The sequence below is a fragment of the Chrysemys picta genome, chromosome 10 (genome assembly GCF_011386835.1).
Source record: "Chrysemys picta bellii isolate R12L10 chromosome 10, ASM1138683v2, whole genome shotgun sequence".
In the NCBI taxonomy this organism is placed as follows: Eukaryota; Metazoa; Chordata; order Testudines; family Emydidae; genus Chrysemys; species Chrysemys picta.
The window spans coordinates 20,435,980-20,462,197 of record NC_088800.1 but is presented as its reverse complement, the minus strand read 5'-3'; the positions used below and the strand labels follow the sequence as shown (position 1 = coordinate 20,462,197).

The 26,218-nt window shown below is 42.0% G+C and overlaps 1 protein-coding gene across 7 annotated transcripts in view; it reads right to left on the bottom strand.

Moving 5' to 3' along the window:
• The window catches only part of FBN1 (fibrillin 1), a 215,640-nt gene that overhangs the window by 114,909 nt on the left and 74,513 nt on the right, over window positions 1-26,218 (bottom strand). For all 7 annotated transcript variants that reach the window (XR_010590988.1, XR_010590987.1, XR_010590990.1 and 4 more), the window contains exons 7-11: window positions 24,039-24,236; window positions 20,841-20,966; window positions 11,285-11,410; window positions 6,970-7,128; window positions 1,688-1,855 (exon numbers count right to left, since the gene is read on the bottom strand). Coding sequence is in view for 2 of the 7 variants with exons in the window: in XM_005304018.5 (XP_005304075.2) it covers window positions 1,688-1,855; window positions 6,970-7,128; window positions 11,285-11,410; window positions 20,841-20,966; window positions 24,039-24,236 (777 nt within the window). In the remaining 5 variants the exon portion in view is untranslated. The remainder of the gene's footprint in view (window positions 1-1,687; window positions 1,856-6,969; window positions 7,129-11,284; window positions 11,411-20,840; window positions 20,967-24,038; window positions 24,237-26,218) is intronic.

Genomic DNA, 26,218 nt, shown 5'->3' with positions numbered 1-26,218 from the left:
GCCTTTTCCTTGGCACAGTTTACTTCTCTCTCCACACTGGCTCACTTGCACAGGCCAGTGCACTGGATGAGTATGTGAGGCATGGTGAATTGGAGCTTTGGTTCCACCTTCTCCCCACACCTGTCTGCCCAATCCCCTCACCTAAGGAACGGCGGAAGTAGCAGCCTGGCAGCAGCAGCTGCTCTCCCCCATGCAAGTGTGAGGGACAGCAATTTCCTGCCCTATCCTTGGGAGACCTTACTGCATTCAATTTAAGTATCTTTGGGGTTCATTGTATCAATGTACTGCCACAGGCTGAGATTTTATGAAACCTCTCAAGGGGGGGGGGAGAGGATGTGACAGATGTGAGACCTAGAGATTCAATGAACTTTATTGAACAATGTGCCTGACAAGAATGGATGTTTGGAACAAAACATGTTAAAAGCAACAGAGAGTCCTGTGGCACCTTTAAGACTAACAGATGTATTGGAACATTAGCTTACGTTGGTGAATGCCCACTTTGTCGGATGCAAGTGGGTATTCACCCATGTAAGCTTATGCTCCAATACTTCTGTTAGTCTTAAAGGTGCCACAGGACTCTCTGTTGCTTTTTACAGATCCAGACTCACACGGCTACCTCTCTGATACTTGAAAACATGATAAGTGGTTTTCCTGGTGAATATCTAGAGGAAGGTGAATGCTAATTCCCTACCTCCAGTTATGCAAAATCCCAACCTGGGGAGTGGTCCACTGTCTGCTGATCACCTGCTGGATGAGGCCAAGATCAAAGTCCCAAGCTGTATAAAGGAAGGACTGAACTATTCGTGGCTGTTCTGGTTCTGAATGTGAGATGGTTATGAACTTGTAACCACAGGGAAATCCCAGTTGTGTGTTTTGAGGGACCGACACCTACCAGAACCTGAGGTTGGAGTCGGGGTGACCTGTAGTAAGCTTTATAGCATGTGTGTGGGTTCTTTTACTGTTTTTAATGTTTTCTCTGTAATGCTTTCAGTCTTAAGAATAAATATACTTGCTTATAAAAAGCTGGGTGCTAACTTATAGCTGGGCAATGACACTGTTCATAACTTCTAGAGAGAAAGCAAAAAGCAAATGCTGGCTTGCTAGGCAGTCTGGCTTGCTGGGGATATCATAGTGTAGACAGGGAACTGTGTAGCCTGGAAAAAACCCTGGTCAGGAGGGAGAGAGATGCAGGTCTCTGCCCAAGAGAGGTGATGGCTGAGGAGCCAGGATCCTAAAGTCGGTGCCAGGCCATAGAGGGGGAATACAGGTGCTGGTGCCCTGAACTGTGACAGCAAGGACTTGTAAAATGAGTAGCCTGCACAGCAGAGTGAGGGAGCTCATTATACTCCTTACTCCCCTGTGCAGGCATGCAGTTGGGTTCAAGACCGAGCCTTAAAAATGACAACCAGCACAGCACATAGGCCACAGTATATATAACGTAGAAGTAAAGATGGTATCTAATTAAGAGGGGATAGTGTTACAGAGAATGCAAGTTACCACAAGGGGCCTGGTTACAGGGAAAACAGGACATGGTTACTCTGAAACCCAGTCAATGCACATGCAACCACCCAAAGCAAGCACAAGACAGCAGCAATAGGAGTGAGTACACTTCTCCTCAGAAATTCAAATTTTTAATATGATAAAGACCCAGTATCCTGCAGGGAAAGGGCTAATATTTAATTCTTACCAGCAAGTGTTGGTCGAGGCCGAGGTGGTATCTCAGGAATCGGAGGATATCTTTCAGGAGGATGTCTTTCAGGAGGATATCCATTATGAGGGCCTGGAAGAGGGCCTGGAGGAAGAGGAGGTCTCGGAGGCGCTGGCTCAGCTACTACGCATAACTTGCGATACTCCTCTGAAACATGAATACACAGCACTTCAGTCTGGTGACAGTAAACATGAAATACCCTCCTGGAGACCAAGTAAACTTATTTCGTAACAGAGGACCTCATTCTGTGAATCGTCCTTCCAGTGCCAAGTAGAATTTAGTACACAGTTCATCAGAACACTGCCACGAGGGGGCATCAAGGAACCAATCCTATTCTATTTATTTAGTCCCTTTCAGGCAAAACCTCTGACGAACTCAATGGGCATAAGAACTTTTGGATCGGGTCCCAAATTAACTACCATCCTGAAGTCCTTAAAATTTTGGCCTGTCCTGCAGACTGACTTCCACAGAAAAACACTGAGTTTCTGAGAAAAAAGAAAAGAAAAGAAAAGAAAAGAAAAGAAAAGAACCTTCTTTCCTGTATGTCAAGTGAAATGTTAAGGCTCCAGGTTTGTATTTTTGTCTCTCATTAGCATCTCAAGTTGTAAATCCCTTTATTAGCCCAGAATAAGAAGAGTGAACTTGAAGGCTACATAACTTACATTAACAAAACCTATAATATGTAAAGTGATTTTACAAATATTTTCAAGATATAATATGCTGGTACACAAGGCCGGTGCAAGGATATTTTGCGCCCTAGGCGAAACTTCCACCTTGCCCCTCCCACACCCCAACCTCCAAAAAGTAGTAAACTTAGCATTATAAACAGCCTGTCAGAACGGGTAAGGGCTTTGTAATGTTTCTTTTTTACCTTTAAGGCATTTCATTTGTTTGCCATTGCCTCTGATGGTGTCCCATTCAAAGTCTTACTATTGTGCAAAGCTAAATAATTCAGTCTTGCATTGCATCACCAGCCAGGTTAGGCAGGGTGACAAATCTCCCTTGCCCCAAAGGGTCATTATCCCCTGGTGACTAATTTCTACTCCAAGTCTATAAAGCAGACTTTTAAGGTAAATACGTTATTCCTTCAATATTACCCATGCACACATCTCACAAAGATTCTCACTCTTGACAAGTTACCAGCCTTGTGTAGATCCCTTCCACGTTCCTCTTTGTGGGTAAGTGCCCTGTAAGACACGTGTGGGGTGCAGTGAGTTTGTCAGGCCTGCGGTGACAGCTGTTTGTGAAGATCAGGGGGCCCTTTACCAAGGGGTGCTGGTGTCACAGTGAGCTCGGGGAGGCTGACAGTATGGGGCAGGGTGCTGAGGCTGGTGGGGCAGGTAACACTCACTGGGCTGGGGGGCAGGCAGTGCCGGGATGGGGAAGGGGCAGGTACCTGTCAGTCTCCAGTGCTTGGGCCGTGCCAGCAGCCTCTTCACCTCGGAGTCTCCCCTGCTTGCCCGGGGGCCGCTCCTCCTCTCAAGCTCCCCGGCCGCTGCCACCACAGCCACCCGGGAGGACGCGGGCGGGGGGTGCCACCGCGGAGGAGATGCAAGGGGTTGGGCTCAGCTGGGGCCCCGCACCTGCTGGCTGAGAGCAGCAGGAAACAGGTGCCGCTAGGGGGGAGCCGGGCGGCCCAAGCCCAGGGTGGTGGCAGCCTCCACAGTAGCAGGGGCAGGCAGGATGTGTAGCCCGCCATAGTGCAGGAGAGGCCACGCTGCTGCTGCTGCTTCCTGCCTACAGCCGTCCTTCTCCTATGCCGGGGAGCCGCAGAACCCGAGCATGGTGAGGGGAGAGCCGGGGGGCACGCCTGCCCGGGCTGTGGCCCGGCAACCCCCCCTGGGGGCTCCTGCAGCAGATGCATGCGGACAGCAGCCCCTGTGCGCCCCCTGGCTCCCCCCTCACTGCGCTCGGGCTCTGCGGCTTCCGGGAGTGTGAGCCACCACTGCCGCTCAAGGCCCTGTGCCCCAGCGGGAGCTGCAGAGCCTGAGCACGGCAAGGGAAGAGCTAGGGGGCGCACGGAGACCGCCGCCTGCATGCATCTGCCGCAGCCAGCAGGAGCCCCCCGGGGGGGGGCACCGGGCCGCAGCCTGGGCATGAGGGGCGGGGGGCATGGCTACTCCCCGCTAGCGGCGCCGCCGCCTTTGCAAGGCTGCTGCCCCCACCTGTGTCGCGCTGGCTCCTCCATGGCTGGGGCTCGCCGCCCCCGCAAGCCGACGCTCTGGCTCTCCGGTGCCTCCGGAAGGCGGCTCCTCCCTGCTGAGCCAAGGCACTGCTTTTTGGCGCCCCCAATCACTTGGCGCCCTAGGCGACCGTCTAGTTCGCCTAGTGGTTGCACCGGCCCTGCTGGTACAACTGATGATCACAAGGCCACATCTTCAACTGACCTTTCAATAAAGTCCACAAAACATGTATATACAAACAGTCATTAGTGTGTGCAAATCTGAAGGCTTTGGGGGCAATAATGAAGGGGTTCCGTGAAAATGATTCTAAGAGATAAACTAATTCCTAAAAAAATAAAGTCATATGTATGTACAAAACACTTAATGAATTATAACCTGTTCCTAAGGACACTGCCAGGAAAGTTAGACTGAATGCTTTAGTTTTCAATCCAATTGTCTAACAGCTTATATGATGTTCAATATGTTAGAGTAGATTTGTTAAATATGATAGTCACCTAAGATTCTCTTTTCCCTGTCATGATCCACTGCATTTGTTTTGCTACTCTTGGACAAGCAGGCATGACTAGAGAGAGTGTTAGTATTGGCTCACAGTATTTTTAAAATGTATCACAGTTAGCAGGAATCTAGTTATGTGAGACTACCAATGATAGAAAAGCTGTATGTAAGTAATTACACCAGCTTCTGAGAGAGGAAATACTGTATTTTAAAGTCTGGTGGTTTATCAGCAAAGTAGCTGAGTGTAACACATTCCTGGAGCAGCCCCTCTCCACTAGAACAAATCACAGCACCCCTATTAGCAATCTAGCCAATAGAGCCAAGAGACAATACTAGGAAGTGTTTTGGTGAGATGTGGACGTAGTAGGCTGAACACTTTAGATACCAATTTAAAAGTATTTATAATTTTAATGGTGAATCATGCCCTTTGGTATAAACAATTATTGCTGTGGTATGCAACAGAATACAGTGCAAGCCTTTTTTATTGGAACTCTAATCTCCATGTATAATTGCCAGCAATAAACAGCCTATTTTATAGTAACAGCTGCAAGAGGGTCTGCTGCCCACATTGAAAAAGTAACTGCCTGGTTATGCACCCAGTGCTCTACTTTGTATTACATTAAATTTCCATATCCAAGTTGGAGAGACTTGGCCTCACCAATGTCATTCACTGACAGCCCTAAAATTCCTAGATTTGGGCTCATTCTTAGGACACCAGTGAGAAACCAGTTTAGAAACCAGCGAGCCTGTAATACTATTGGTGATCGTGCTGTGTGTGCCCGTGTGCGTGTGTGTATCTAGCCTCTCTCACCGGAGGATTTGAAAACAGTTTAGAAAGGAAAGTATAAATTACTAATTCCATTTTAGGTTAGGTCTACATTATGGCTTCATGTACAGTACAGACACTTCACGAGCCCTGACGTGTATAAATAGCCGTGAAGAAGGTGAGACACCGCTTAGGCGAGTAGAGTAGAGACATGCTAGGATCTTAGGGTATGTACCCTGCATGGCTCTCTACACACGACATGCTACATGCTTCCCACATCCATATTGCTGGGTTTAGTGTCCCAAAGCCTCCCCCATGCCAGAGCCTTTCCCCACCACAGTGAAAGACTGACAGTGGGGAAAGGCTCTGGCATGGCACAGGTAACGAGAAAAGGCTCCTGGAGAATTTCTCTGCTGCCTCCCCCATCAGAGCCTTTCACTGCCATGTGCAGCTACACACCGCAGTGTGGATGCTGCCTATTTTTCACTGTGGCATTTAGCTACACTGTACTCCACATGCAGTTACTCTGTCTTTAAGGCCTTTTCTGGTAAGAGAAGCACAGAGAAGTTAAAAAACTTGCCCAAGACAGCATGAGCTCTCGGACTTAGCACAGGTTTGGGAGTCAGGAAGTCGTAAGTTCTCAATTCTGCTTTGCCATTGACTTACTATGTGGTCTTAGGCAAATCACTTTTCTGCTTCCGTTTCTTCAGCTGTTAAATGGAAATAATCAGGAGTTGTGTAAGGGAAAGCTGGGAGGGTGTTTAAAGCAGAGGGGAGCTCCCACTCCTCCCCCGTCTTGGGAAAAAGCACTCTCCTACAGCTCCCCATCCTATTTTAACCTACGTTAGCCAGGGGACAATACTTGCTTAGTACTAGTCTAGTATTCTAATAGTTGTCCGTACACTGCTTTGAACGTGTAAAGTACTATATGAATTTGAAGTATTATCATTCAAGTCACTCAATAAGACAGTGACAGAGCCAGGAAGAGAACCCAGGTTCTGACCTTAGAACCCTGCTCTCGCCACTAGATCATGCTGCCTCTTTCAACCGGTTAAAAAATAGGGATTGTGAACATTCCCCCATCCTGTGAACCAAACCTGCATTTTTTCATATTTACATTGCTTTGCAGAAAGAGACCACTTTAGCCTCCTCCCTCTCCCTAGCTCCTGATCTAGGGTGAGCTCCCTCCCTTTAATCTTCCTCAAGTCTCTTGCACTCTTCTTTCCTGTGACTTTCCAGTAGACCTTCAGTCTACCTTCTCTCCTAAACACCCTTCAACAGACCCATCCTCTGGCCCTTTCCACTCGCTTTCACTACTCTGCTGGGCCCTAGCCAGCTCTGACTCCATATGTCATGTTCTCTGGGACACTCAATGCAATGTAGGGCAAATAACTGCAGAGCGCATGAATTCAGTGACAATCAGGACCAGCGGTGAGGAATCACATGGTTTAAATGAAAGGACCCTCAGTGGCTGCAGGCCTTCAGAGAAAAGGGGCCAATCAGAAGATTGAGAGACAGGACAAAGGGAGATAAAGACTATTGGAAGGTCATGGTGAGAGGAGAGGTGGGAAGGAACTACAGCCTACTACAGGATTACGGCGGGAGTAGCCTGTGCCTATTGGCAGGGTTTTCGAGAAGGACGCCTAAAAGGTTAGGTTAAGACTGAACATCCAGTCCTTTAGAGATTGCTCATCACTAGCCATAATCCTTTTCATAAGATTTCAGCTAAGTCTACACTGCAAACATTACTCACAAAACAGGATAACTGAATAGGAAAGTGCTAAACCATTACTGTAAGAATGCAAAATGATCCATACCAGTAGCTCGGATTGGGCACATTTCAGGGGCACTCACTGCCCCAGCAGACCAGCATCGTCCAGTGTCACAGCAGCATTGCATTTTAGTTAAAACCTGGGGGAGCTGATTGCCGCAACGGCCATTGGTCAGAGAAGAGAAACAGTATCCAGGACGTACATCTAACAAGGGGGAAAAAATGCACATATCAGCCCGATAAAAAATGCATCTTTCATTTACAAATCCAATGCCTATTGCTCCTAATGCCGCCTTGACAGCAAATGTATTGGCTTGCTTGGTTGAGTAGGATTGATTCAGTATCTATAATATTAATTTTAAAAGGTTGAGAGCAAAACAAGAAATTGGGTGAGATTTGGTAGGTTTGGGGTTTTAAAAACTCAAAACCCAGCACAACTTTCTCAAGTGTGGCCAACTCTCAGGATTTTTATTGTAAGTCTCAATAAGTTTGGAGTTTTCTTTAAAGCCCCTGAAGTCAGGTGATGATGTGAAAAATCTCAGCTTTCATTTTAAAAAACCCTAATTATCTAGCCCTAATGGTTGCAGAGTAAAGCTTGAAAATGTGAACCAGAAGGACTCAAAATCCAACAAGCAAATAAAAAGAACCACCCAAGGGATTATTCTCAAAATCTCATGATTTTAAGCCAACCTCGTGATATTTGGGGCCTGGCTCATGATTTGTGAACGAGGATGGCAATACAGAGAGGTTCCCAAACCTTTTGTGTCAGCTTGGACCCACTTGTGAGCCATCACACCACTGGCAGATTTATGATTGCACTTTCAAAACCAGGTGGAGTGCCATGATTTTTAATAAGACTTTGCTGTGAGTTCTTAGACTCATGGAAACCTGAAAGCTAAAGTGCAGTTCAGAGGTGCAAACCCTACAGGAAGTAAAACCAAAGAAAATGTGATGTGAAAAAAAATTCTTCAGCTAGGAGTCCTACATTGTAACAAAATAATAAATGTGTAACAACAGTGTGGGAGAGGAGAAAAAGGAGAAAGAAGAAAAAGTTTATTCAATATTTAATGTTTCAGGGCCTTCACAGAAAAGCCCTATGATGCTATAATTGTCAACATTATTACAACCAGCATCAAATCATTATTGTTTCAGCTTTAATTTAAAGGCTGTAGATGTACGTTAACAAACAAACTACAGCTCCCATGGCCACACATTCATTTATTTTTCATTAGTCCTGGATTTGGAAGATGAAGTGAATGAAATTACATATAGATGGCAGAGCAAGAAATTACAATACAATTGCAACAGGTGCCATCAAATTGTTCATGGAGACGTGTTAGCTTCATATCTAAAATGGGCTAGCATGTGTTCTACAAAGAACAGCTTGTACCCAGATTTCACCTTCTCAGCTCTAGCGACATTTTACAAGTATCTCCTATCTTGGGGGGAGGGGGGAGAGAAACACCCAAACACCTTTTCAAAGTCTATGATACAATCTGCAGATTTGAGTAATTCTTTCAGTGTCACATCATGTCAGCGTTAATTCAACTTAAAACAAGCTGTAGCAAGAGTTGATGTTGCACGATAAACCAGACTGTTTTTAAATCAGAAGAATATTCACTGTCAAAATACAGAAGAAAAACATGGATGTAATCTTATATCAGCATGCAACATTCCTTAAAGAAAGTGTTTCAATTATCCAGGATGTGGCAGATTCTGCTGTCCAGCATCTCAGTTATTCAGAGCTTAGCAGATGAGATACTACAGTTTGTATAAAAACCCAAGGAAATTCCTTATTATTTTGAGGGAACTGATGATATTCAATGATCTGATGAGAGAGTCTGTAATGGTTTTGCCTTTCATTAGCTGGAATCCTAAACAAAGATATTAGCGGTACTACAGCCGATGGAGACAGTCAGCCATTGCTTCAAATTTTAGAACTAATTCAATTCAAATCACAGAACCATGAAAATTTCATATAGAAAAGACTTATTAGATCATCTAGCCTATGGGTTCTCAATTTTTTTTTCATCCACAACCCAAAAATTGTCCCATGATGTACCATGTTAAAATGAATCTCAGACTGGGCCAACACAAATGAAACATCTATGTAATGTTCTCCTGCTACGTTAATTTCTTTGTTAGGTTTCATTCTGACTGCAGAATTATGAGGCTGGGGGAAGTGTTGAAAGGATGACAGGGTGAGGATAGAAGTGGTTCTAATCCCTGCTCCTTAATCCAGGGCCCTTTATTTGTAGACTCAGAAGCCCCCTCCCCGTCCCCGTTAGCTAACATTTATCTAACGCTTTTTACTTGAGGACAGACATATTATAACTAAATAAAGACTAGATGTTCTGCCTGGCTCTAATGCAGATTTTGGCTATATCCTTGTTAATACTGCAAATGCACAACTTGCAAATTAAGACATAAATCTAAACTATGTGCAGAAAATTAATAGTGCTTCACATTTAGCACATTTTTCCTTGGACGTGACGCCGAATGTTAATGATGGCTCATGGCCTGGTATATCATTTACATTGCTTCTTGTCATCACTTCAATATCCAATTGTTAAACTAAACTACTTCAGCCTGGAAATAGAGGGAGGGAGGGAGCAGACAGTATGGTTGAAAATCTGAAGGAATCTAATGTGAGTGATGGCATCAGACAATCTTGACTGCACAGTATCTATAGAAAAGCAGAATCTGCACTACACTAGTGAGTTAAATTCAAAATATTATTAACTAGTATTATACTGAAGGGAAAATGCACATCTTATATCATCTCTATAGCAGTCTGCATTGCTTTGTGTAAACAAACATCTAATATATACAATATCTAGTGAGCAGCACAGTCCTTAAGGAGCTACTCATCCAAAGCAAGAAAAGCAATGACCAGGTGCATTCTGTACCCTCAAAATACCATCTAACTACACAAACAAATACTGTGTCAGATAGTGGAAGAGATACTGTTAAAGGAAATGCATTTCTGAACATATACAAAAGTATAATGACAACCTTCACAATGAATCCTGTCCTAAACTAATGTCTTTCCAGATTTCTTGGGAAAAGCACTTTTTGTTGGGAAAATTACTCTCCCCCCATATTTTCCTTTCAAGAGTTGTTTTTCTGCTCTGTCCCTTACCAACTGATCTCTTCTGAAAAGTGCTAATATGGGGAGACTGCCTTATTCCGCCCGGTTTTCAGAGCCTTTTAGCATTTTAAATAAACCAGCCAAAACCATGGAAATTTAATTTTCATTTAATTTGAAAATGACTATGAAGGCTCTGGGTTTCAGGACTGAATAGAGAACAACACACTTGCAATAAGTTTAAAGGAAAGACAAGAAATAATGGTGCATCCTAAAATACCTGACCCAGTTGGAAACCTATGGATCTTATTCTAGACTAGGGATATCATCAGTCACCAAGTACCAGGGAGCAGGCAGACTATATCCTTCCCAGAAATAGTGTTACTTCAGTGCACTGTACTTTGGAGACTATGATACCAAAGTGTCAGTCAGTGAGTATGGCAACCCCCGATACCTTGTCTGGAAGTACAGTAGCAACTTCAGGGATACTGCTTTGGGGCATTATGTGATGCAACATGACACAAAGACTGCTTTGGAGGGTCATATCCATTCCATCACATTCAAAGTAAGACACAACAGCACCTCCACACTATCAATGTCATAAAAATAACACTACTGCATGCACTTCAAAGATAGCAGCCACCAGCCAGGCCGATTAAAGTCATTACACATTATTTTCTTTAATGAAAAACATTTTGAATAAAACCTATAAAGCCTGTGACTGTCAATGTTTCAAATTTCTATGTCTATGATTTTATTTCTTGGGGGTGTTTTTTTAAATAACTATGCAGCAAAACACATGCTGCAACAAAGATTAATGTAGGAGAATAGGAAAATAAGGGGAACCCTATAAAACAAGTTCAGCTCATTTTAATGCAACATACTTTTTTAAACAGCTTTATAGAGAAACCCTGAATAAGAAAAAGGGGAGGGGAAAGATCACAAAAAAAAAAAGGAGAGAGGAAAAGGGACAGACTACAGTAAATACTGTATGTCATTACCCATCTTTTTAGTTAAAAATATCAAATATTTCAGAAGGGGAGTAGCCACATGGACTTTGTGTTAAATTGCAAGAGTATCATTAGCTACAACAGCAAAAAAAGAAAAACAGAAAATTAACCTTTGATGATAGCTGTGGGCACTTGCTCTCAAGAGGGATTTCAAGAGAGCTCCTATGGTTATTAAATACATTTTTGTATGATATTATCTACTTTTATGGATATATGCATGTCAATAGCATCTACTACTCCAACACTTATAGTTTTATACTCACCTATACATCTTGTGCCATCAGGAGCTGTATAAAAACCAGGTGGACATTTGCAAAAGTAACTGCTAACAGTGTTAGAACACTCTCCTCCATCACAGATTCCAGGAATGGTGCTGCATTCATCAATATCTGCAATAAAAAGAGAGATCTGATCAGCTTAATTATCAAGATTGCAGCATTAAACTATTTATCATTATTGTTAAGGTCAAATTATTTTACTACAATGGAGTTACGCCAGCAATGTTTATAATATGGTACCAATAGGTGGCCCTAAAATGGGAGCAGAGCCTTATTTTGTTAGACATCATATAAATACATAAGAAAAACAGTCTGAGCCCTGAAATAATTTGAAACTAAGGAAATACCATATTTTCTAAATTCCAGAAGCACCAGAGAATACACTTCACTGTTTAATAATGATGTGTGCAACCCTGAAACTTGATTTAAAACTGTCAAGGGAACTTATTGAATGTAGGCAAAATGCAACATCCCACATACAAATTTAGCTAGTGCACTAGAGTGAGCAGTCTAATTTTAAGAAAACTGCCATTGGATCTTTAATGACCACAAGTGATCCGGAGCCACATTTTATGTCTCATGGTAATTCCAGAACTACAGTATGCTATTAACACCATGCTTGGGCAGTAGTTCAACTCCCAAGCAAAGAGAAGTGTACCACTTACTGAATCACCAACACCACTTCCTACCGTGCCTAGGTTTTTCTTGGAAGCCTCTCACTCAAGTATTGACCAGACAGACCCAATTTAACTAATAAGATCTGTTAGCATTACAGCACAAGGCAGTCAATGAACATCAACTTTCCCACTTCTTCCATCTTTAAATAACATTGACCTAATGCTACTGTACTACTCTTTACCAGCATACAATATTTGTCTGAAATAAAGGTTTTCATGTGCTATAGATTTCTAGACATAAATTGAAGTATATAGCACAACACAGACGGCAGAAGGCAGATCACATCCATGATCGTCTTATACATTGATCATCACTTTTAAACAAAAGGATCATGCAATGGATGCAACCTCTAAGAAATTTATTGCCCATATATAAACCCTTCAAGTGACAAACCATTTACAGGAAGATCTTCACTGTCAGCATAAAAAAAATGACAGTACATGCCTCCATATACATGATCATACCTAATGACACTGATAACAGAGTCTGTAATGCTGAAGGTTCTATTCCTTCCACAGCACAGGGCTTGTGTGATTTGCAATGGCATGTCAATATCAACCTATGCTAACATCAATTGTTCATCAACTGCTGGTGGTAATCAGCCTATAGTACTTTGTCATCCCTTTCTTTTTCAGTGGCTGTTTCCAATCTGCAGCTGGTACCATTTAGCACTCATCTAGGGAGCTCAAGCACACAGGAATTGAAAGACAGACAACTTTTTCCATCATCTGCCATATAAGTGCCTAAAATAAGAACACGTAACTATCAGCAAACAGGAAGAAAGAGTTCTGGCAGCCATAAAGGCAGGCTGCATTCTGGAAGATGCTCTGGAAACCAATAACAACCACCTGTCTAAATGTCTGTAACATCAACATGCAGCCCTCAATGTGATGAGAATCCAATGGCACCAAAGGCCCAGATGAATCAAAAAGGTATAGAAAATAAATGACTATAACAGGGGTCAAATTCAAATCAAGTAGCTGAAGAAGCTTAACCCCATCTTATTAACAGTCCCTCTTATGTGCAGCAAAGAAAAACAAGGGATAATGTCCTTGGCCTCTGTACGTCTGATTGTGTGGAACATGGCAAGAACTATACGGCACCTTTCATCCAGAGATATACAAACCGATAGACCAATTTTATACACATGTAGGTAGGAATCACTTCTTCCATCAATGAAATATTTGAAATGAAATATAGCAAATGGTTAACAGCTATACCACACAACAAGTTAGGGCACACTGTGAAGATATCTATTTTATGCATTAAAAATTATTTGAGGGAAGTTTGGCCACAATAGCTGGGCTAACGCCTTTACTAATTCCCATTGGCTCTTTAATGAGCACAAATAGAGAGGACCTCAGTTGCACATCTCATTGGAGGTGACAAGGCAAGAAAAAATAAATGTTATTCATTTGCCTTCCTGCCATTATCAGCCTGAAGAATCAGGTGCTTTAAACCATCCTATAATTAGATCTGCTTATTCTGCTAGGAGAGTACAGACCATCCAAGAGTATATAGAGATTGATTCATTCTAAAACCCTCCTCATGTCCATCAAAAATGCATTCTTCCAAACATCTCAGTGAGCTGTTATGTCATTTGTGTGGGCCACATTCCACACATGGGTGTATGGGACAGGTGTGACTTCTTGTTCGGCGCTACTTGAAGGGCGTTGTCAAAGCCTTGAGTCTGAGCTCCCTGGGAGCAGTGCTGAGAGACTTTTGGCTTCTGCACCAGGATAATACTCCATAGGAGTCCCAAAAGTCTCAGAAACAAAAAAATGTGGAAATTGAATTTTGATCTGAATAATGCACTTAATTAACAGAGAAAAATGCAGTTGTAAATGGATCAGGTTCAAGTATCTTCTGACTCAAGTTCACCACTGTTTAAATTGAGTGTTGCCACTGTTTATATAGACTCTGACCTTTTTAAAAGCAAAATCACCACTCTTTAATTTAGGTTGAGCCTAACTCAAACAGCATTTCACTGTTTATATTACTGTTGACATTAATATAAATAACAGTGTCACTGTTAAGCACGTGAGTTTTATAAAGGTAAGTATGTCTGAGGTACTTGCAGACATAAAGGTCACTGCAGAAAGAATTACCCCAAGAATAACCCAACATCACCACCACCAAAAAAAAAGTTACTTGGCTTAGCATTAGTGAAATTGAAATGGAGATGATGGCATGAATCAGTGAAACAATCTAATATTTAATGTTCTAAATCTAATCTTGCATCACCTGTGCTGGTAAATAGCACAATAGCTAAAAGATTTTTGGCTTTCCAACTAGGTCCGTTGTCTCACAAGCTAATAAAGGTCAGAGTTGATCAGAACTTGGATGGAAGACCTCCATGGAAGAGAGACATACTGTGGGAAGTATAGTGTTGGTGAGTCAGTAGGCAGCTGAGCCAGATCTACTGTACAAATGCCAGAGATGGTATTAGGGCTACCAGAGATGCTACTTAACAGACATGATGTAGACCCAAGGACTTGACCACTTGTGATAATTACTGATCCTTGAGGTGTCCTAAAAATGATTCCAATTTGAGTCAAGTACTTTGTGCTTAGTTACATGCTCCCTTCAGTATTTTGAAATGTGGTGTAATGATGCTATAAACTGTTCAACAGCCATCCCCTTTCACACCAGAGGGAGCTGAAGTGTTATTTTTAATTATTTGCATTGCAGTCACGTCCACAGGCTCCAATTGAGAGTAGGCCCCATTGTGCTGGGCACTGTTCAATCATTTAGTAAGAATCAGTCATTACCTCACACAGCTTCCAGTTTAAACAGACAAAAGGTGGGGGAAAGGAAGTATCATCCCCATTTTACAGATGGGGAACTGCTTCACAGAGATATTAAATGACTTGCTAAAGACTACACATTAGCTCCACGGCAGAGCCTGGAACTGAACTTAGGCATCCTGAGTCCCTGTCCAGGACTTTACCCACAGACCACCCTTCCTTTCAACAAAGTGATTCCTGCATAAATATTTGTACTGTTTGTAAGGCACTTAGAGTTCCTTTGGGATTTAAAAAAAAAACATATAGATATGCCCATATTTAAAAGCCAGTCTCCTCTTTGGTGTACAAAATTTATCAGAAAATTATATCATTATTGAATCAAACTTCAGCATAATGCTGAGGCAGCAGGCAACTAGAAGTACAGTCTTTTAAATGAAACCTAAATCCAAGGGCCTGCCTGGTAACTTATGGTCATTAATGACATGGGTGACACACTGCAACCCAAAGTAGTACCTTCTAGTCCCCGTATTCATCATTGGGGTTGGTTGTGATATTCCATATGAAGTATGCCATGTAAGATATCATAGGAAAGGTCATGATCTGCTGAAATCTATTGCTCTGTCAAAATGTGTATATTGTTAATGTGCATTAAGTTATGAGATTTTGATGTATGGTTGTTACTGAAATATGTTGTGAGTTTGGGAGTTGCCCACTGCTAGTTCTCCAGTGACAACAACAAAGGATTCAGAGTTGCAGCTGTGTTAGTCTGTATTCGCAAAAAGAATAGGAGAACTTGTGGCACCTTAGAGACTAAACACATTTATTTGAGCATAAGCTTTCGTGGGCTACTGCCCACTTCATCGGATGCATGCAGTGGAAAATATAGTAGGAAGATATATATATATACACAGAGAACATGAAACAATGGGTGTTACCCTACACACTATAAGGAGAGTGATCAGTTAAGGTGAGCTATTATCAGCAGGAGAGAAAAAAAAACATGCTTACCCAGTACTTTTTATTTTCTTTGGCAACTACCTCTGACCTTTATGCCTACCACTTATAATCACTTAAAATCTATCTTTCTATAGTCAATAAACTTATTTTAATGTTTTATCCTTACCAATGAGTTTGTCTAAAGTGTTTGGGAAATCTGCTCAGTTTACAAAGGCTGGTGCATGCCCACTTTCCTTTGACGAAGTGGTGAACTAGTTAATAAACTTGCACCACTCAAGAGAAGAGCTTGAGCAGTTCAAGGTGGTATATTGCTGGGGTGCAAGTCTCAGGGCTTCAGAGATTTGCTGGTGTTTCCCTGTGTATGGTTCAAGAGGGGCTTGGGGAGCCTTCATGTAACTTAGCTGGGCTTGCCTCTGCATGGTGGTGGCTGAGTGATAACAGCGCCTGGAGGGGTTCACTGCTTGTTACTGGCAAAGAATTTTGATAGACAGTCCAGGCTGGAGAGTTAAGGGGCACAGCGGTTGTACCTCAGGGATCCCGTCACAATGATCCTGTGCCATCTCTTAAAAGTAGTATGTTAGCCCAGAAGTCCTAGCAAAATTTCAATGTGTGTAACTGCATTCTACCTATGGTATCTGCATTCCCCATGGTTCTTCAACAAGGGATGCTGATAACAATATAAATAACTAAGTAATATTGTGATTATGTTCCATTAACTTTTCAGATCACATATGCATGCTGATTGAAGTATGGACCAACACCTAGCTGAGGAAAATATAGCAGACTCTTCACTGCTGTCAGAACCTGCACATGTCTCTTTAACAAAATTTCCATTCATTGCAACGTAACCACAGGATAAACCAGGCATAGCATATGGAGGTGGGAGTTTCTTACACAATTCATCACTGAAGGGCCTGAAATTGCAGTAGTGGTGTTTGCTGGGATGTCCAGGTCTACAGGTTTCAGTTTTGCCATCATTAATATTTCACAAGACATAAGTTCAGTCTTTATTATTCTCCATCTCCTCAGTGCTCTATCCCCCAGAAGGAAAGCCAAACCACCAGCAGCCAATGTGAGAAACATATAGTATGCAAATTCTTACAAAATGGCTTTCCATAACCTACAATTAAACTAAAATGTTTGTAAGATATTTATTACTCAGAATAGGGATTTTACCTTTTAAATGACTGTGCTCCAAATTTTCAAAAATGACTAGTGATTCTGGGTCCCTCAGTTTTGGGGTGCCCATTCTGAGACTCCTGAAAGAGGGATGATTTGCAGAAGATGGGTGTCTCTCAAAATCAGACTCCTTTAAGATATTACAAGTTGGGTACCCAAAATCATTAAACACTTTTGAAAAATGTAGAGCTGGTTTCCTACTTCTGTTAACATGAATCTATTTTAAATGTAACGCCCTAAATCAGTGATACTCAGTCTGAGGCTTGCGAGCCCCAAGTGTCTCTTTAATGCATCCCCTGCATCTCTTTGCAGCACATAATAATAAAACACTGGTTAATAATTAAATCAGACAATCTAAATTAACAGCCAATCAGGATGCTTTTACTAAGTTATTAAGCGACTGTGTTTGATAAAACAACAATACTTTGTCATTCATTTTGCTATGAGAATAATATATATAGAATCATAGAATCATAGAATATCAGAGTTGGAAGGGACCTCAAGAGGTCATCTAGTCCAACCCCCTGCTCAAAGCAGGACCAATTCCCAGCTAAATCATCCCAGCCAGGGCTTTGTCAAGCCGGGCCTTAAAAACCTCCAAGGAAGGAGACTCCACCACCTCCCTAGGTAACGCATTCCAGTGTTTCACCACACTCCTAGTGAAATAGTTTTTCCTGATATCCAACCTGGACCTCTCCCACTGCAACTTGAGACTATTGCTCCTTGTTCTGTCGTCTGCCACCACTGAGAACAGCCGAGCTCCATCCTCCTTGGAACCCCCCTTCAGGTAGTTGAAGGCTGCTATCAAATCCCCCCTCATTCTTCTCTTCTGGAGACTAAACAATCCCAGTTCCCTCAGCCTCTCCTCATAAGTCATGTGCTCCAGACCCCTAATCATTTTTGTTGCCCTCCGCTGGACTCTTTCCAATTTTTCCACATCCTTCTTGTAGTGTGGGGCCCAAAACTGGACACAGTATTCCAGATGAGGCCTCACCAATGTCGAATAAAGGGGAACGATCACGTTCCTCGATCTGCTGGCAATGCCCCTACTTATACAGCCAAAAATGCCGTTAGCCTTCTTGGCAACAAGAGCACACTGTTGATTCATATCCAGCTTCTCGTCCACTGTGACCCCTAGGTCCTTTTCTGCAGAACTGCTACCTAGCCATTCGGTCCCTAGTCTGTAGCAGTGCATGGGATTCTTCCGTCCTAAGTGCAGGACTCTGCACTTGTCCTTGTTGAACCTCATCAGGTTTTTTTCGGCCCAATCTTCTAATTTGTCTAGGTCCCTCTGTATCCGATCCCTACCCTCTAGTGTATCTACCACGCCTCCTAGTTTAGTGTCATCTGCAAACTTGCTGAGAGTGCAGTCCACACCATCCTCCAGATCATTAATAAAGATATTAAACAAAACCGGCCCCAGGACCGACCCTTGGGGCACTCCGCTTGAAACCGGCTGCCAACTAGACATGGAGCCATTGATCACTACCCGTTGAGCCCGACGATCTAGCCAGCTTTCTATCCACCTTACAGTCCATTCATCCAGCCCATACTTCTTTAACTTGGCGGCAAGAATACTGTGGGAGACCGTATCAAAAGCTTTGCTAAAGTCAAGGAATAACACATCCACTGCTTTCCCCTCATCCACAGAGCCAGTTATCTCATCATAGAAGGCAATTAGGTTAGTCAGGCACGACTTCCCCTTCGTGAATCCATGCTGACTGTTCCTGATCACTTTCCTTTCCTCTAAATGTTTCATAATTGATTCCTTGAGGACCTGCTCCATGATTTTTCCAGGGACTGAGGTGAGGCTGACTGGCCTGTAGTTCCCCGGATCCTCCTTCTTCCCTTTTTTAAAGATGGGCACTACATTAGCCTTTTTCCAGTCATCTGGGACCTCCCCCGATCGCCATGAGTTTTCAAAAATAATGGCTAATGGCTCTGCAATCTCACCCGCCAACTCCTTTAGCACCCTCGGATGCAGCGCATCCGGCCCCATGGACTTGTGCACGTCCAGTTTTTCTAAATAGTCCCGAACCACTTCTTTCTCCACAGAGGGTTGGTCACCTTCTCCCCATGCTGTACTGCCCAGTGCAGCAGTCTGGGAGCTGACCTTGTTCGTGAAGACAGAGGCAAAAGAATCATTGAGTACATTAGCTTTTTCCACATCCTCGGTCACTAGGATATAAGGATATAAACTAAATATTTCCTGTCATACTGTTTAAATATGAATATATATAGATACATATACAGTAAATGAAACAATGAATTTATACTACTGTGGCTCTTTTGTGTAATGCTGATTGCTAATTTGGCTCCTCAACCACTGTGCTCTGAGTATCACTGCCCTAAATGAACATTGTCAGGATAAAAAGCTATAGGTAAGGAGGAATAAATTAAAACCATATGCACATTATTGGCCTGTTTAGTCAACAGTCATATTTTAAAGGCCCAGTTCTGGATCCCTTGTGGACCCAAAATTCCCAATTAAATGAATGGGAGTTTGTGTGAGCAAGAAATGGAGGATCGGTACTTGCATAAACACATGCTACTGAGGATCTCCTCCTCGGGTATATTCTGATGCACTTGCTTACACTGAGTAGTACCCTAGTGAAGCCAATTGGAATTGAACCACCTGTGGAGAAAGGAGCTACTCAGCCTGAGTCAGAGTATCAGGCAGGGTCGGTTCTAGGGGGACCACGCTGGACGCCAGCTTTCAGGGGGTGCTGACCTACTGTGACCTCAGCTTTCCCCCCCCACACACTCTACTCTGAATGGCCGGGTATTTATTTGCCAGGCTGGCTGGCAAAATGGCTAGGGCCACTCCTGGTATGAGGACTGGGCCCCAAATTAGTTAAGTAACATACATTGGAAACAAGCATTTTTATAGCTAGACAACTCAACCAAAGAGGGATGAGAAAGCTTTGGAAATCATCCTCCTGTCATTTAATCTGAAAGAAATCTTTTCTAAGGACTGGAGCCTACAAGATGTTAAGTGCTCTCAACCCTCATGGCCTTAGGACTTCGCAGCAGCATGTGAGGCCCAGTCCTGCATTATTAAAGCCACTGAGACAGTTGTCATTGACTTCAATGTAAAGGATCAAGCTACAGTGTTGCTCAGTAAGGCTTGGGATGAAAGAGGGGGAGGGCTTCCATTTTCAGGGTCTGATTTGGATTCTGACCCCTGATCGACCTCCAGAACCCAAACACTGACTATGATACTAGGTATTGACACTCAGCTTGATTCCTGATGCTGTCTCCAGCTCTGACCCGCAGCTTGACTCCAAACTCTGACTCCAGTTTTCAGCCTCTGCTTGACCCTGATACTGACTCTGACCCTGGACTCCAAGCTCCTGCCACTAGTCCTGCCTCCTTTGCCCAAGCTCCTGATTGTAATGCACATTTCTGCATTGCCATCTGCCACTCATCTACATAACGAGGACCAAAGCACTGATAAAGAAAGACAAAATACTTCATCTAATGTAGAAAAGAAAAAACATAAAAATATACAACTTCCAAGGACAGTTAGGTCTTAATCTTGCAGTTGTTACTCAAGCCAAGCTCCCATTCATGTCAAATGGAGTGTTACCCTAAGTAAAGAGAGGGAAATTGGATCCTGCATGTCATATAAGCATTCTTGTAAATCAAATTGTGCAAAGACATGTGCCTCAAATATTTCTAAAGCAAAATATTAGTTCATAAATATTCTGTTTTCATGTTTAATTTGATTCAGATGTACCTTGAGTTTTTAAGTCTGTAAACGGTTACATGAATAAAACTGGAAAAAGCTGCAGGGGCAATATTTTCTCTGGTTTAGAAGAAGAAAGGCATATTGTTCATATGTGCTGTGTGCAATAGCATTTGCATACTCAAGGAAATAAGAGAGACTGGAACATTTGTGACAATCATCTAAACAAAGCTGGCATCAAACCGAAGATTTCTCCCCCTTACTTTGAGATGAAAGTTCTGAAAGTTCTTACCTTCGCATTTTTGTGTCACTTCATTAAACTTGTGTCCAGCTGGGCATTTGCACTCAAAAGATCCAACAGTATTAATACAATTTCCCCCATGACAGATCCCAGGGATGGCTTGGCATTCATCCACATCTATCATATAATAAAGGAAAAACACCCACATTTAATTCATTCCTCAGAAAGAGCCATAACAATTTGTCCATGCAGAAACTAAGTAAATATGCCTAAATCTGTTGCTCATCCCATCATAATATTATGATTCTTGCCCGTGAAGAGATTGATTTTTTAATTACATTATAGAAAGAATGATTAATTACAATTCTCTAAAAAAATTTCTGTAAGAAATTGCTTGCTTATTATTGTTTCACCCCTTCAGCTTATTGCTATAACATTTACTTCTGTTTTTCAAAACATTTGGGGCATTTTCAGTGCAGGGAAGACTGTCCTCAAATTGGGCACCCACAAATCACTAAACCCTTCTGAAAATCTTGACAGGCATGTACAGTAGGCATATGCAGAATGAGGCATATGCAGAAATTTTGGATGCGTGCAAGAGCTTCAAGCTACAGCCTGTGGGAGAGACCCTTGTTCTTCGTGGTATTCAGTCTACTATTGCTGGGGAGTTTTTATTCTTCACTCCCAAGGGGCAAGGGGCCAACTACCCTTAAATAAGTGGTGGTTAGGACCTGGTTTAAGAATCCATGACTGACATTAATGAACAATGTACTTAGACATTAATGACGTAGCTTTTTACTTTCCCTTTTTTTCCTCCTCCTTATATTTAATCTTTGTTTTTAAGAAAATGAAACAGCAAAATTGATGGCATCTTGTGGGTAGGAAATTAAATGTGAACATGTCAAGGGATCCCCATTTTTTCTCCCCACATCAACCTTAACAAAGCAAGGCTGCACATAAATATTAAGGTGCAAAAGTCTGGCTAGACTGTGGCTTTCAGCAATGGCTGCATTGGAAAGTGGAAGGGAGGAGGAGCAAAGCAGCAGTGGGAGGGCTTGGAGGTCTCAGAGAATTCTTCTGGGAGCTGCATGGTAGTGCAAGTCGGATCCTGAGCTCCACCATCTGTGGGAGCATTCAGAATGGTCCTCCCACTCTTACACTGGCCACACCCCCATGATCCTTCTCTTCTGGCCTCTCCTTGGGGAGTCTACTGCTGCTGGTAAAACTAGATGATTGCAGTGCTTGTGTTCCTCACTGTTACTGGCTTAAACATAGGGACACAAGATGGAGAAAACTCTCCGTCTGCCCTTTCTGAACACCACAGAGCCAGCCACAATCTGGTCCATAATGTCAAACACAAAAGTACTTTGTCTACAAAAAGGGCTGAGATTCAATTCATGTGAGGGCTACAGATGGGATTTTCAAAAGCGCCTAAGTGATCTAGGAGTATAAATCCCATTAAAGCCAATGGAACTTGTGCTCGTAAATTACAAACACTTGAACATCTCATCCTACATCTTTGATTCCCCTGATTTTTAAGTGTTTAAAATCTCAACCATGACACTTCATTAATTTAACTTTCTGCATTTTTTTAAAATATGCCAGATAGACAGACAAAGAGCAGATTTGAACAGTGGGCAACAATTTTGTATTTTTCTCAACATATTTATTTATATTATATATATCTTAAATATGTGTCCATTTGTCTTACTGACTCTCAAACATCATAGGCTTGTTCTTTCTTCAGAGAACCTGCGTGAACAAGCCTGGATTTTATTGAACCTGCTTTCATTTTACTATTTAGATCAAATATGGATGTGAAATAACATCCACTAAGATTGAAGACATTTAAGTTATCTGATTTAAAGAGGACTGGATGACATACATTGCATGAAGAATAAAGATAACATATAGTTCCATAGCTGGTCTGTTAAAAGTATGGACACAAGAGAAGAGATCAACTGGAAGTACAAGTCAAACCTACAGAGCCAAAATTGGATTGACATTGCATGTAGTTGCGTGCTAAGAAACCTGCAGTGTGAAGAAGCTGCCTTGTTCTGGACCTTCCCGTGACACCAACAATGGAGAGGTATAACAAGGTGCAGCCTGAGAGCTGAGGGCATGGGTCAAACATTTATGCACATATAGTCCCTGACCTGCCAATGACTGCAATACTCAACCCTCTACACAGTTTCTCCCTGCTCTTTCACAGAGAGAGAGGACTGTGCCTTAGGATGTCTGAGGTCAGAATATGGGTACATATATCCTACAAAAGCAGCATTAACATGTGTCCATCTAGAGGTATATCAGGCCTGTTTGCAGGCACCAGACAGGACTTGGCCAGTGGTACAAGATGTCTAAATGTTTTAATGCAATGGAATGCCTTGAAGTTCTTCACAGGATTTTCATGATTAAATAAAATTAGTAATAGATTTATAATCTTTATCTTCTCTATTTTCACAATACAAAATATGTTCGAGCGGTCTAAATGAACAAGTCCCAAAGATACAGTCCTGGGAATTTATAATCCACACCAGTTCAGTACATGGCTGCCCCTGTTAACTTTCTCCTGTTTCCTGCCAGACATCCAGACAATAAAAGAATTTGTACAGCTGGAAGTATTAGAATAAAAGCCAAAAAAGCAGCGTAAGGACTTTCTAGGGTGAGGCATGCTCAGAAAGAAGCAAGCAACATCTGGGTGGATTTTACAATTTGAACCAAATGCAAATGTATTTCCAAAAATTGTTTAAAATGTACAATAGGGCATTTTTAATGGCACGACATGCAGTTTTCTCAGATGAATGTAGCTCAAAAGACAAGACATACAGACTGAACCTAATGCCAACAAACTGAAGTGAGAAAAAAATTAAGATAAGCAGAGAGAACAACATCTTCACAGGTTTGGTTTTCTGTCTATCTTGAGTACAGCTTGAAACAGAACAAACCCCTTCTCAGAGTGGTAATGTGTGTATAGAGAAACACCACTATCCAGTCAAATGAAGGAGCTGCTGGCAGTGAAAAATTAATTAAGAACCTGGCTGCTCTCACATGACCTAAGTTACTAATGCACTTACTTGAACATCATACACTTAGCGAACCATAAAGTAATGTATCTGACATCGTTTTTCCATTCTTTCCACATACAGCAGAGACTGGCTTAGGACAGGTTATACAAAGCAATGTAACTCAATCAAGATTAAGCCATTAATAATTTTAGCAGCTCTTGGTGAAGCTTTGCACCTAGCTTACCTTGACAGGCTCCTGTGCGAATATTTGGAATGAAACCCCGGCGGCAGGGATGAGGTTGAGCAGGACACATTTCACAGGGGTGGCCCCATGCTCTCCCAACTGTTGCACAGCAAAGGGTTTTTGTGCAGACTATTCCAGTGAGCTGTCCCTGGCACATCTGATTGGTTACCAGTGTGAAGCACGGGCCAGTCCTATAATCTGAACCAAAGAAAGGAAATCTAGTCAGCATCACATTAGAAAGACATTACATAACTCATAATAAAGCAGAGCTGGGTAAATAATTTGCAACTAATAATTTACCCCATAAAATCCCCCATAATCCCTCTTTCCAACATAGTGATTGTCCATGGGCACATAATTTCTCTCAGGTTTATTTTTAATAGTCAATGTATTTGAATATGAAATAAACATCTCTGTGGATTGATCACAATTACTTTACCATTAATATTTGATATTTAAGATGCTCCAAGTCTCCTCATAATTTTTAGGACTAAATGTAAGCCCTGTTTCTTTGTCTTAGGTTCCTTACCATTGCTCTTCATAGAGCCCACATGTGTTTGGGTGAGAGGGAGAAGTGAGAAGAAGAAAAAGAATTCCACTACTTTTTAAGGTATTCCTGCACATGATGAGGAGTGAGAGTTTTGTTGTTTTCTTTTATTTAATGGGAGATGCTCAGATATTATCATGATGAGACATACCTCTGTAAAATGGTAGACACTCACATTTATTTGTAATGCGTCACATAAGTCAGGTATTGTTTGTTCCTTGAGGGGACGCATCTTTGCATGGGTACATTTAAAATCAGTCTCCATGGTTATTCACCAATGCAGCTAAGCAGGTCCCATTTTATGAATGGCTGGGTCAGTAAAATTCAACCCCTCAAATGTTCACAGAAAACCAACACTATAACGCACATGAGCATGGCTGAAACTACTGTAGTTCAGTTACAAATTTGATCGAATATTTGTGCACCTTTTTTTGCTTAATGCATGCCTGTATTTCAGATGGTCCCAGAAGGAAAACTCCTTAAGCTGAATGACTCCCACACTTTGGGGAAGTTAAGCTCTAGATTTGGATCCACTTTGCAGCTTAGGAGCATATCTAGTAATAACATCAGTGAGGTCTTTTCATCAAATTGAATGAAGTTTGTTTTAATGTTTAGCACAGTACTTAAAATCACCCTTATAAAAGAGGTTCTGTTTATTTCCACAACTGTTGTTTTTAAACAAGTCTCACGGTATGTAGTCTACATGAAGTTTATTAAGCATAATTTTCACGATTATACAGACATGTTCCGTACCAAGCACATGGGTAAACTTTGCCTACAGCTGAACTGAGGGCATGTGGAATACATCTGCTTTGATTTGTTTATGGTAGTACAGGCCATTTATCCAACAGACAGAATTAAACTGGGATGTTAATAAAATATTAGTAGCCTTTATTTTGTTCCATTCTCCCACGGCAACAACAAAATAGCAACACCAATTCCTGCTGTCTCCGGCACATGCCAGACCCCACTCGTCAAATAAAATTTTGATCTTTTTACAGAAGATTCATCACTCCCTTTTTTTTTTCTTTGAATGGAAAAATCTGGAGGCCAATAAAAAGGATTAGTAAAAAGATTAATTTGGATGCTCACATTAACATGTGTTCACAGAGAAAACCATGCTTTTTTAAGCGCCAGTTTCTCATATAAGGGCCTGATCCAATGCCCACTGAGGTCAATAGGACTTTTACCACAAACACCAATCGGCTTTGGATTAGACACAAATAATATATGCTGATACAGTACAAGGTGAATGCTTAGAAAAAGAAAGTGAAATGAGTTCCATTCAAAATATTAGAAGAAGAAACTCTAATTGTAGAACAAGTAAAGACATTATAAAATCATAGACATGTAGGGCTGGAAGAGACCTCGAAAGGTCATCTAGTCTAGGCGCTTCCCCATGCAGAGGCCAGACGAAGTATATTAACACATACATACTTATATCACTCACACTATTTACATTCCTTTAAAAAAACATGTTTGGCTTTGTAAATCATGCTGATTTCAAGAGATTATAAATCCTGGGCCTTCTTCTACAAGGCCCTCAACTCTCACTGACTTGGGTCTTGATCCCGCAAACTCTTCCTCACAATCTATATCAGGGTTTCTCAAACAGGGGTGGCCGCTTGTGTAG